We start from the raw sequence: 13,299 nt of genomic DNA on the forward strand, positions 1-13,299 counted from the left end.
ATTTTACTCTGAAATTCTGAAGTTCTAGAATTTTCAATTTCTGTACCCCTTCCTACTTCTTCCACGCCTCTATTTATAGACTCCTTGGATTAATAAGATGATGACATGTGCCCCACCTGATAATGACATAATCATAATTGAGTTGGGCCGGGCCGGTTAAATTGTGATAATTATTCATAAAAAATAACTATTCTATATTTTACTCTGGAATTCTGGATTTCTAGAATTCTCAATTTTCTATTATTTTTATATCAATTAATAAATATTTTTATTGTGATTGGTTTTATTAGGTAATTTTTAGAGTTTTATAGTAACTATTTTTATATCAATTAATAAATATTTTTTATATAAATAATTCTGGTCTAATTAGATTTCCTTTTATTAAAAAACTCACAATGAATAGATAAATTGGTAATTTGTGTTAGAGTTTTATAGAAACTCTTTAAAACCTCAACTAGCTTAGAATCAAATAAGAATCAAATCATCACTTTCAAATTACTTAAAATTCAAAATTACCTAGTAAAATTCAAATTAACAATAATTAAAATCTAATAATTAAAATAACAGTAGGAAGCAAATAAAAAGAAAAATCTAATAATTAAAATCACAATTGCAATCCTCTTAATAAAAGAGTCAATTACTTAATAAAGTTCAAAACCTAATAAAATTTGAAATCTAATAATTAAAATTCACCATTGCTACACAAAAATATAAAAACAATCCTCCTCAATTAAATTCAAATTGAAAATTATCACAATATTCAAATTTAATAAAAAAAAATTATAATTAAATTTAATCAATCAAAAGTCATCGACAATGATGCTTAAGCAAAAAGCTTGTTGGTTGTGATTATAAAACTATGAAAATGACCGTTAATGGCAACATGAAGGCAGATCCATTGGCAGTGCTTATTGACAGTAATGGTTGCGATCGGATGTCGATTAAATTTATTATATTGAGAGAATAATAACAATATTCAAATTTAATAAAAAAAAAATTATAATTACAACCCAAATATATATATATATATATATATATATATATATATATATATATTATCATAAATTAATGAATTACTCTACCAATAGGGTGTGGGGGTGACACGTGCCTTGCAAAAAAAGGCTTCGATCTTGGCAAAACTTGGACTAAAAAGAAGAAGAGAAAGACAATTAATTAGGTTTTTTTATTATTTTATTTTTGTATATATTAAATGTAGCAATATATATAATAAAACAATGCATGATCAAATAGTAAAACAATGCATGATGAAGACATAGGTAATAAGTTACTCTACCAATAGGGGTGTAGGTGACACGTACCTTAGAAAAATCAAAAAATTGATGTGATTAGATGAAGGCAAAAAAAGACTTATATAATATAGAAAGAGTATAGATTTAATTAACAATTATTTTTTATTTTTTATTTTGTGTTAGCGACCTTATTAAACTCCTAAATGTATGAGGAGAACTGTATGAGGAGAACTGTTTTTGAAATTTGTAGAGGAAATTATATCCCATTATATTTCTATTTGAAATTTGTAGAGGAAATTATATCCCATTATATTTCTATTTTAAAGTTTTGGTTATTATAGTAACTTCTTGTATGCAAATTGAGGAATACTTGTCCATCAAGGAATTGAGTTTGAAGACTCTATAAATAGAGATGGGTGTGAGAGGTTTAGAGAAAGAGAGGAGATAAAAGATGTAAGGGGTTTAAGGGTGAGTGTTGTGAGGAGAGGGAAGAGTATATGTAATTTTCGAGTGTATACATGTGCCTCAAAAGAGATGATGAGTAAGTGAGTGGGGTTTTGACATGTGGTTGTATATTCTCTTCCTTGATTCATAATAGTGAAATATCTCTCTCCAATAGACGTAACCCTAGAATTGGGTGAATCATGTAAAATATTGTATTATATGTGGATGTGTATGATTGTTATCTCCATACATGCTTATGTTGATGTGATGTGATGATGTTTCCGTTGTGTGCTTAAGGATGGATTTAACTCTTAACAACAGCCGACCGTTGAGTGGGTTGGAGGAAATTAATTATCTCTAACATTTTTATCCAACAAAGAATTGAGTTTTGAAGACTCTATAAATAGAGATGAGTTTGAGTAGAGAGATAGATGGAGAGAAAAGAGATAATTGTAGAGAAAAAAAATAAATAAATAAAATAAAATAAAATATGAGTTGAGTTTGTAAAAAGAGAAATATGTGTACATGTAATTAAAACTTGAAGTAAAGATGGTCGTTCTTTGCCGGTAAATATAAGTAATTTGCCAAACCACATTGTGTATGTGATTTTATTTGTTATATTTGTCAATTATGTATGTAAAATCCTAACATAATTTGTGCCTATTATCCTTTATTTTATATTAGGGGTTAGAACGGTAAGAATTAAACCTAGTTAAACTCTACCTTCAAAAAAAAAAAAATTGCATCTTTAATTGCATATTGATAATGTTAAACGATTCGGTATTAGAATATCACATGCAAAGGGTGACGATGGTTTTATTAAGTGTCCAAATGTGTACCGGATACAAACAACAATGCATGATGCGTTCGTTAAAACGGTACGAAAAATAAAATAAAAAATATTAAGAAATAGAATAACTTAAACTTTTAGAACAGTGCATATATAGATAAATAGACATGGTGGGAAAAGAAGTGGGCCGTGCGTTTTTTTTTCATACCTTTTATTATTTTTTTCTCATTAAACAGTCTCATTAAATCACAAATAGTTAATGTTCACGTAAAATATTCTTAAAAAATTAATATACCAGTGGCGTATTAGTTCTTATTTTTTAAAGAGAGGTAAGGAGTTTGTATGTGTGAGTACCAACTAAAAAAAAAAATTATTCTAAAAAAAAACAAAAAACATCCCATTTTTTTTATGAGACTCAGTTTGTATGTGTGAGTATTAACTAAAAATATATATATTCTCAAAAAAAAAAAAAACAAAAAACATTCCATTTTTTTTATTTTTGTTAGAGTCTCATTAAAGCACAACAAAATTCATTTTAATAAGACTCTTTAATTGGCTCCGTTTGTAAAATATTTTTTTATTTTTACTTTGTTGGTGTTTGACAAAGATTTACGCAAAAGTTGAGGTTGAATCTTTCGGACGGGGCATATAAAATTACTTGTTGAAAATTCCTAAATAAATTATTTTTGTTAAATATTAATATTTTTTTTTCTTCGTAAATATTTTACGATAACCAAACACTAGAAAATAAAAATAAAAATATTTTCTGAAAAATATTTTACGTCCAAACAAACAGAGGCTGAATTTTTCTAAAAAAATAAAGAAAATGTCTTACACGTTTAGAATAGCATATATTTTTTTTAAAAAAAATTCTTCTTTTTTACTTGTGAGAGTTAAATAAGGTGATTTAATGAGATGTCATTATAATTTTTATAAGAAAAAATGGGTATTGTATGAATCATAAGGCAATTTAATGTTTTTATTTTTATTTTAGTTATGTGAGTTAAATAAGATGATTTAATGAAATATTTTTAATGAGACTTAATTACACTTTTATTTAATAAATTAGGAAATGAGCTTACACTTTTAGAATAATATAGGTAGATAGATATGTGGATATAGATATTTATTATTTTGGTTAACAAAATTTTAATAAGGACAATAATACCAAAATATATATATAGATATATACATGGAAGGTAAAATCCCCTTCGCATACCTCTGCCAAGTCACAACAAAGGCCTTTATTTTTTTCTTCAATTTATTTATTTTCCTGATGTGTGGTGTATATCCTTTCCAATACAAAACAAAAAAAAAAAAAAAAAGTCAACAGGATATGCTTTCTAAACCACATATTATGTGGATGGACAAAAACCGGACACTTCCAAACATTAGCTAGCACACAATACAAGACAAAAACAGGGCACTTATCTACAATAATACCAAACAGAGGCCAAGAAGGCAAAATAATTATTTCTTTTTTATAGTACTTACCCAACAAAAAAGTCAGAATAAACACATTATATGATAGCACTCTTAAGTTCTTCAATTAATGGCCAGTCCAGTCTCTCTCCCTCTGTATGAACGAATCCGTCGTAAAAACACAATACCAAGAGCTGTGGAGCTCCTTATCCTCTTCCTTCTCATCTCCCTCCTTGTCTATCGGCTTCTTAACCGCGAAAACCATGGCGTCTCTTGGCACATGGCCTTCTTTTGCGAGCTACACTTCACTTCCGTGTGGATTCTTACTGTCACCATTAAATGGAATCAAGTGGATTTCATAACACACCCTGAACGACTCTTGCAATGGTATAATTAAGTTCACAAACTACAATATATGAGAACATGTTTTGCAATGATGGTTGTTTACATATAACTCAGTTAAGATTATATGTATGTTACCCATCCTTTTGCAAGCTTGTTTCGGTTTGGAGTCCATTTGTACTCCAACCCTTTAAGCAGGCTGGGTTCGGAGCATGGTATCATGGTATCTTAGTTGACGAATTAAGTTTATATGTATGTTTAATTTTAATTTTTCTTTTCAACAGGGCTCCTGAACTCCCTCCAGTGGACATGTTTGTTACAACAGCAGACGCTGCACTAGAACCGCCTATCATCACTGTGAACACTGTTCTATCCTTGTTAGCATTAGATTACCCAGCTGACAAGTTGGCTTGCTATGTCTCCGACGACGGCGCTTCCCCTATCACTTTTTATGCCTTAATTGAAGCTTCCAAGTTTGCAAAGCTCTGGGTTCCTTTCTGTAAGAAGTACAAAGTTCAGATTAGAGCTCCATTTCGATACTTTTCTAAAAAGATCCAGTCGTTAGGCCATGATACTTCCATAGAGTTCCAGCAAGAATGGATAAAGATGAAGGTAATTAATGCAAGTATTTTTAGAACAAAGATGTTTCTTTCTTATATTTTTTTTGTTTCCATGTAAAACATATTCTTTGTCGAAAATTACTTTTTATAAACATTTTTACATGTGTTTTTAACCTAGTCCTTTTCTTGGCTAACTTCTTGCAAGTGTTTTTCAGAACAAAGATGTTTGGCAAAAAATGGAGGGTAATTAGCCATGATTTTCTAAGAGATACAAATAAAAATAGTTACATGCAGATAAGTACCGAAAATGATATATGTACAAATTAATGTGTGTCTCGTTTTTTGTTTGTTTGTTTGTAGGATGCATATGAACAGCTTAGTCAAAAAGTTGAAGATGCTGCTACAAGGTCCTGGTCATGTGACCTAACTGGCGACTTTGCAGTGTTCTCAAATATAGACCGCAGAAACCATCAAACAATTATTAAGGTATGCATATAGTCTATCATCATATATATCTTGTAGCAGGGGAAAAATCTAATAAAGAAAGGGTTAAAGTGAAAAAAGAAGAAGAAGAAAAAGAAGTGCATATAACTTCTGTATTATCCATCTTTTGAGTTGAATAAATCTGATAAAAAATAGTTGTTGGTGATATCATTTTTTTTCTGAAAATTCAAAAGTACCATTTATGTGTAAGAAGAATACCCTTACCAATTTTGTATATATTTGAACACTAATATATTTGAACAGTGAATGAGTTTATTTGGATGTACTTGTAGACCAATCAAAGGAAATCTTCTCTCTAATATTATTTTTCACTCTCTAAAATATTTCTATGTTGCCGTTTCGCAATTTGTTTCTAAAAAAACATCATTTTTATTTTTTATTTTCTTAGGATACTATATTTTATTTGGTATGTCAAGTGAGATTCTAGTATCTGTACATCATTTTTAATTTTTGTTGAATATTATTTATTTCAATATATATATATATATATATATAAACATGATCTTTCTTACAAATATTCTGTTCTAACTATATAACTTCTATATATTTTATTTCCATTCGTAGAACTCTCCTTCTATAAAAAAAATATATATATAATCCCTCTCTCCCTCTCTCTCTCTAAATTTTTTTTTCTCTCTCTAAAATTTCTATGTCGTTGATAGTAAGTAGTATCTCTCTGAAACATAGCACGCAAGTTCCAAGAATTTTCATAGTATCAGCATAGATCTAGAGAGCACAACCGAAAAGACGTTGTTCGACCCACTCCAAAAAATCAACAATCCAATTCCAATGTCTTCAAGAAGATCAACAGAAAATATTAAGACCCAATTAAAAAATTTCGGTATAAATAGATAGAAATCATATAAAAAAAGGATATATAAAATTAGAGGGAAAATTAGATAAAAAATTACTTCTTGTATTAAGATGGGGTCGCATCAAAGCAATATTAGAAAGTTTGGATCAATTTTATGAGTATTTTCATTTGTGTGGACTTGTTTAGTTTTTATCTATAAATTTTTGTACTTACATATTCCTTCTTCAAATTTTAACTTTGAACACGAATACAACATGTCATTCCTTACTAATTTAATAGTGTTGTCTCAAACTTTTATAAATAGTTGGGTTTATTTAAGGATATGGAATAAAAGATAGGGCTTGGTGGGTGCAGTGGGTTTATTTTATGGAGTATATATAATTATATAGAATATTGTTATGTTATGGCAGGTAGAGAAGGAAAATATGAATTTAAGGTTAATTTTGATATTTTGCATTTTGCTTTATTTTTTTTTTACTAATGATAAAATAAGGTTAATTTAGTAATTTTACTGCCAAAATTATGATTTGTCCTTATTTGCACAAATTGAAAAAAAATATTGGAGTTTTTCAAACAATAAAAGAGTAATTGGACATTTTGTATATTATGCATGGATTTTTTGCACTTAATCCATAAATAAATATAATCGAGGAGGGAGAGTTTTAAAATTATTAAAATTTTAGCATATCCCCCGCCCCTTTAATTGGCTCCGTCCATAGTTATAGCTCTAGTATTGATTTGTTTAGAATATGTTACTTATGAAATAGATAAGAGCTTAACCAAATGGTATATTCTTCTATTTTGAAATGGAAGTTTCAAGATTTGATTTATATATCTTCATTTGCACAATAATGAGTGTTTATAAATTCCTTTAAATGATACTGTTTGTATAGCAGGAAAGTGCAAGGGCCACCAGAAAGTAGTATTTTCTCTGTAATTCATTGTAAAAATGGTCAATACAGGTTATATGGGAGAACCAGGAGGGTGATTCAAATGGATTGCCACATTTGATCTACATTTCAAGAGAAAAGCGTCCAAAGCATCCACATCATTTCAAAGCTGGTGCAATGAATGTCCTAGTAAGAATTTTTCGGCATCGACAAGGAATTATTTACATAATCTTCATTTGTACTATATATATATAGACACACACATTGGTCACATCCCACTTATACTCTTAACTTAGGTTGGGAGTTCAAATCTCGGAAACTTTTTCGATAATTAATTGATGCATGTGGAATTGGGGATTGATAATTATTTGATGCATGTGAAACTTTTTAGAAAATATATATGTACACACAAAGTTTTATATATTATTCTTAATAATTCATTTTAATGTACTTGTTACTAATTAGTTTTTCGATCAAAATTAACATGAACCACATCATGAACAGGCGAGAGTTTCTGGAGTGATGACAAATGCTCCTTTCATGCTGAACGTAGACTGTGACATGTTCGCCAACAATCCACAAATCGCTCTTCATGCAATGTGTCTGCTCCTTGGTGTGCAAAATGAAAGCGACTGTGCATTTGTTCAGTGTCCCCAACAATTCTATGATGGACCAAAGGATGACCCATTTGGAAATCAATTGGTGGTTTTGTATGAAGTAAGTAATTAATTAAAGTTACCATATTAATTACAAAAATCTATCAAAAAAGTATTATTATTATTTTGTTAATATAAGAAAACTTGTGAATTAATAGATTTAGAAAATTAATCTAAATTCTTTTTAAATGCCTAAAACAGTATATTGGGCACGGAATATCCGAGATTCAAGGACCATTTTACTATGGAACTGGATGTTTTCATAGAAGAAAAGTTATTTATGATTTATCACCGGATGAGAAAGAAATTAATGGTACTTGAATTAACTATAAACTCTCAAGTATAGTTCTTCTTTCTATTTAATTTTTTAATATATATATATATATATAATATTAAATGAGCTACACTTTCTACAATATTACCTTGCTTTATTAGGTAAATTGAGTGATAAATACTTGGAGAAAAAATTTGGAAATTCAAAGGGGTTCAACAAATCAGCTGCTCAGATTTTGTTAGGGTTGAATGGGAAATCTTATACTCAACTCGATTATTCAACTTCATTAACGGAGGTAGCCTGCAAGGTCTCAAGTTGTGTCTATGAGAATGGTACCAGTTGGGGTACACAGGTAAGAGGTCATGTTGTATGATTGGTCGTGTATGTTTGTATGTGTATATATATATATATATATATATATATATATATATATATATGATAATTCTAATGGAGTGTGATTTGATAACTACATTTCAGGTTGGCTGGCTATATGGATCTGCAACAGAAGACATTCTCACTGGACTTACCATTCATGGGAAAGGTTGGAGATCCGCCTTATGTAATCCTAAGCCAGATGCATTTTTAGGGTGCGCACCTTTGAGTGGGCCTGCGTCTATGATCCAACAAAAGAGATGGGCCACTGGGCTTCTAGAAATCCTAATCAGCCCAAGAAGCCCATTGATTGCTACGCTCACTGGTAAGCTCCAGTTCAGGCAATGCATGGCATATATGTGGCTTCAAGGTTGGGCCTTACGTTCAATTCCAGAGCTGTGTTATGCTGTTTTACCCGCGTTTTCTATCCTCACCAACTCACACTTCTTTCCCAAGGTAGGCACCAACCATAACCCTCCATCCTTAATCATTATTCATTTAAAGAAATTATTCATTGGACCTATCCGTGTTTTCTATCCTCACCAACTCACACTACTTGAATTATTCGTGTTGTTTTTTATTTTTAATATTTTTTTTGGTAAATAAGTTTTTGTTTTTCTTTTGTGTAGACAAATGCTCATTTTCTGTCATGGACTAAAATTCTGGACATTTTATATAATAAAAGTAGAAAGAACCCCTAGATTATAACCCTTTAGACAATAAAATACATTTAAAATTTAAAATTCGAACAATATAATAAGTTTGATTTGTTTCTGCAGGTTCAAGAACTGGCCATATTGATACCGGTTTCAATATTTATCATCTACAACCTTTACACCCTATCAGAGTACCTCCAAATTGGTTTGTCAATCCACGCATGGTGGAACAACCAGAGAATGTTGAGAGTGAACGCGATGTCAGCATGGTTATTTGGAATGTCAAGTGTTATACTGAAGCTCTTAGGTCTATCAGAGACGGTGTTTGAGGTTACACAAAAAGAGCAAACAAGTAGTGATGATGATGATGACGATGACAATGTCAATGCCAATGCCGGAAGGTATACATTCGATGAGTCCCCGATTTTCATCCCGGGCACTACTATTTTGTTGGTGCACTTGATGGCATTAGCCACCGGAATATTAGGGTTTCGACGAGTTCACAATGATGGGAATGGGTGTGGGATAGGGGAGTTCATAGGTAGCCTGTGTGTGGTGCTATGCTTCTGGCCATTTTTGAAAGGCCTGTTTGGGAAAGGAAAATATGGGATTCCCTTATCCACCGTATATAAGTCTGGAGCGTTGGCTTTATTGTTTGTGCAATTCTGCAAATGGACTTCAATGGGTTAGGTCCTTAGGATATAAGGACTTCAAAAGAATCCTTTAGGGTACGTTTGGCAACAGTTGTTTTATGTTTTTACTTTGACCCGAAATAGAAGTAATATTTTCGCTTTAGAGTATGTTTAACACTATTTCAAAAAAAAATTGGTAACGTAAATTTGTTACAAGATTTTTGGAAGAAAAAACGTGAAAGCATGTTTGGTAAAAGATGCTGTAAGTTTGAAAAATTGAATGGCTAGTTAAACAAGTTGATTTAGATTTTTTTTTTTTTTTTTTAAATAATGTTTTACTACAATGTGGAAGCAAGAAAAAGCATCATTTTGATGCTTCCAATTTTGGCCTCAATTTTGGAAGCGCTTCAATACTATTCAAATGACAACAAATGTTACCAAACATATTTCGTACTTTTGCTTCACTACAGTACACTAGCAAAAGCAAAAAATATGAAACAAAAACATTAGCCAAATAGGCCCTTAATTTAACCAATTTGACACCAACTTTGAGAGTGTATCACTGTTCATTTAGGTATATATTTGGTGTCGCCTCAACCAAAGCATGCAAAAGTGTAGTGTGTCAAGTTTAAATTTATGAAATGCCACTACCACTTCTAATTAAAAATATAGTTAGGGTGAGTAGGTGTAATACCCCTAATTTAACAAGGATAGTTCTGGAATTTATTTAATTATTTAAATTGTGTTTTTATTTATTTAGTTGTGAATTTGTTGATTAAGTGTGACTTTATTTGTTTTTATTTATTTAGTGGTGGTTTTGTGAATTAATTAATTAATTATTAAATTGTATTTTATTTTTCTGTTTTTCGTTAATTAAACTTAGGGTTTTGTTTTATTTTTTCTTTAGCCGACTTAGTTTCATGTCTAGTATTAGGACTAGAATTAGGGTAACCTTAATCCTATAAATATATACATTAAGGTTCTACCTAGGGTTTTAGAACCTAAACACGTCTGTGGAGGCAGAGAGAGAGAACAGAGGAAGGTTTACAGTAGTCGGAGTTCGCCGGAGAATTTAGGAAGCAACTGTGCAAGGTTTCAAACTGAGACCTAAAGGCAAGTTCTAAACCTATCTCTTTCCCTTAGGCTCATGTTCTTTGCACAACTGATACAATTCCAGGATTTAATAAGGATTAAAAACTGAACTGGATTGCATGTTTTAAATGCTTAAAACTGGATGTGTGTTCAAGTTGTTTAATGTTTGTATTAAATTCTTTGTTGCATAATTTCTGTTTTAAATCATGTAAGTTGATGAGTAATGATTTTAATTAGTTTTATACCATGTTGGGAACCACTGGAATTAATTGAGTTTGCAAGTTTGGTGTGTTAAAACAATTGGGGTTCGGGAAGGCATAAACTGCTCGTATTAAACTCTTGGTACAAAATTCATGCTTTAATTGATTTTAGTAACTGAACAAAGAATTTAGTGGATTCCGGAATAATTTGGAACCTGATTTAAACACTTAGGAACCCTAGGTGTGAACGTCAGTTCATCAGAAACTCACCAGAATTGAAAACGATGAAGAACAGAGAGAGAGACGGCTCACTGTTTTAGAGAGCAGGCTCTTCCGGACCAAGAGTAAGCTCTACTTTTAAGTAGAGCCGGCTCTAGGGGTCTTGGAGAAGGCTCTTCTTCTAGTAGAGGCGGCTCCAAGATGGGAAGAGCAGGCTCTTCTTTTGGTAGAGCAGGCTCTTCCCTCGGGTGTGCGTTTTTTAATTTTTCTGCGACTGTGTGGGCTACAGAACTTGGATTTTGGAATTTTTAGTTTATGTTGGAAGCTATACTGAGGTGTTTAGAGGTGGTCTCAGCTTGATTAAAATCCTTGAGAGAAGATTTATGCAAAATAAAACAACTTTGTTTTAATGCGATAGTGGACAATACTTAATTATTCAGTTTACTGTGTTTTTGTTATGAAAGGATGTAGAATTGCTTAACACTTAGAATAGCAGTTCTTAGCAATAAAATTCTCAATTAAACCTATCCCAATGTTGTAAAATAAGCGTGTGGATTTAAATGGTTTAGTATGCTTATTTGGCCCTAAGTTGGTTTTCAGTTTGGATGGGAGGAACTGCAAGATATTTAAGCTTTGGTATTAAAATTCTTAGTGATGATTTGCAATTAGTCACGTTCCAGAATTACTAAAAATAAACCTGTGAACATTTATATTCTGTTATGGTTGATTAAAATTAATTGGTTTACATGTATAACCTGTAGTATCAATTAATGGACATTTCAGAGTAGTATGGATTAAGATCGTTAATTGACAATTATTTTATCATGCTTAATATGGAACAATTGATATTTGTACTCAATGTTTTATTGTCAATTGTGGAATGTATGGATTGGTTGATAGTTATATTTTTTATTTATTCTATCAACTGCCGGATGGATTGGATTATATGCACCGGTATGGGACGGTGACATACTAGGTTTGAATTGGCTCAAAATTGCTACTTCCTACCTATACGGAATAAGGGAGTGGATTAAAAATAAATCCTACTTATATTTAGGCTAAGTCAAAGAAGCTGCACAAGCTGAATGACTAGCTGGATTACTGGTTATCTATGTTAAGTCTGTGCAGTAGAATAAGCTGAACAATTTACTAAATTTATTATGGATGGTTATGAACGGATTTTAAATATATTATTATGGTACTGTGACATGAGCTTGAGTCTCAGAATCGACAGTTAGGAAGCGTATATGCAGTAGGATGCGTAGCTGGCTATGCTGGTTGTGGTGTACCCTGTTAGGCTTAGGTAGTCATGCCCACTCAGGTGCGTTTTGCATGTTGCCTTCTACTCAGGTTGCGACCTGTATCATAATCCAGCGAGAGTCCCTAGTGTGGATATATATATATATATATATATATATATATATATATATACACGACTTATATAGTTATTGTTAAGTTGGTTAGAGTGTATATGCGTATCAAGTCTCTGCTTGGATTGTAGTAGGTTAGAACTTGTTTGTGGGCCTGACCCACTCCTATTTTTCAGGTGTACGTCAGTTCCAGGCTTGAACTTGTTCGTGCTGGGCAGAGACGATCTTCCATTCTACCGATGATGTAGGACTTCCTTCCAGATATTTGATTTGGATTTTATCTTCAGTTTACTTTCATTTCAGTTTGGTTTTTAGGGGTCCACTAGAGATGGATTCCCGTTAAAGATTTTTTTATTTAGTTTTCTTTCAGCTTAAACTATTGTTTCTTAAATTCAATTTGTATTCTGTGTTCGTTATAACATATTAATTGTTTGATATTTCCCTCGGGTTTGGGCCTGGCCTGATCAACCCGTGTCTCGGATCCGAGGGATATCACAGTAGGGATTGTGCCAATGGATTGGAAGCGTACTTTTGCTTGGAAATAAGGTCGGATTAGTAGGTCGAGTGATCAAAAGGTGGTTTAATTGGTTAATTAAACTACAATTTTAACTAAGTGAAAATAATGTGAAACAACTAAATTAAGTAAAGTGTAGAGAATAAGAGAGAGTCTTGGGACTTTGAGTTCACCATTAAGTACCACCTTCCTAGATATCCAATGTTTATTGGACAAAGGGGAAACATGTGTTGTAAATGAAATTGTGTGCAATTGATTGAAATAATAGCATGGATGGCTAAGTAAGCATACATTGTCT

General features: G+C 31.4%; 1 protein-coding gene across 3 annotated transcripts; it reads left to right on the plus strand.

The window, feature by feature from the left end:
* Positions 1 to 3,958: 3,958 nt before the first annotated feature.
* LOC132271150 (cellulose synthase-like protein H1) lies at positions 3,959 to 12,922 on the plus strand. 3 transcript variants are annotated; one of them, XM_059772437.1, is made up of 10 exons: positions 3,960 to 4,293; positions 4,533 to 4,860; positions 5,169 to 5,294; positions 7,089 to 7,205; positions 7,521 to 7,733; positions 7,874 to 7,985; positions 8,108 to 8,298; positions 8,424 to 8,774; positions 9,098 to 9,702; positions 12,664 to 12,922. In XM_059772437.1, the coding sequence occupies exons 1-9, from the start codon at positions 4,037 to 4,039 to the stop codon at positions 9,662 to 9,664; spliced, it is 2,262 nt and encodes a 753-aa protein (XP_059628420.1). In that variant the 5' UTR covers positions 3,960 to 4,036; the 3' UTR covers positions 9,665 to 9,702; positions 12,664 to 12,922. The 3 variants fall into 3 exon arrangements, with proteins under 3 accessions (XP_059628421.1, XP_059628420.1, XP_059628419.1); XM_059772436.1 differs by lacking the exon at positions 12,664 to 12,922 and having other exon boundaries at positions 9,098 to 9,769; XM_059772438.1 differs by lacking the exons at positions 7,874 to 7,985; positions 8,108 to 8,298; positions 12,664 to 12,922 and having other exon boundaries at positions 3,959 to 4,293; positions 9,098 to 9,769.
* The last annotated feature ends 377 nt before the right edge of the window (positions 12,923 to 13,299 follow it).

The sequence above is a fragment of the Cornus florida genome, unplaced genomic scaffold, assembly GCF_030987335.1.
Source record: "Cornus florida cultivar Cherokee Brave unplaced genomic scaffold, ASM3098733v1 CherokeeBrave_3.0.0_Hap2_Chr08, whole genome shotgun sequence".
Taxonomy (NCBI): Eukaryota; Viridiplantae; Streptophyta; class Magnoliopsida; order Cornales; family Cornaceae; genus Cornus; species Cornus florida.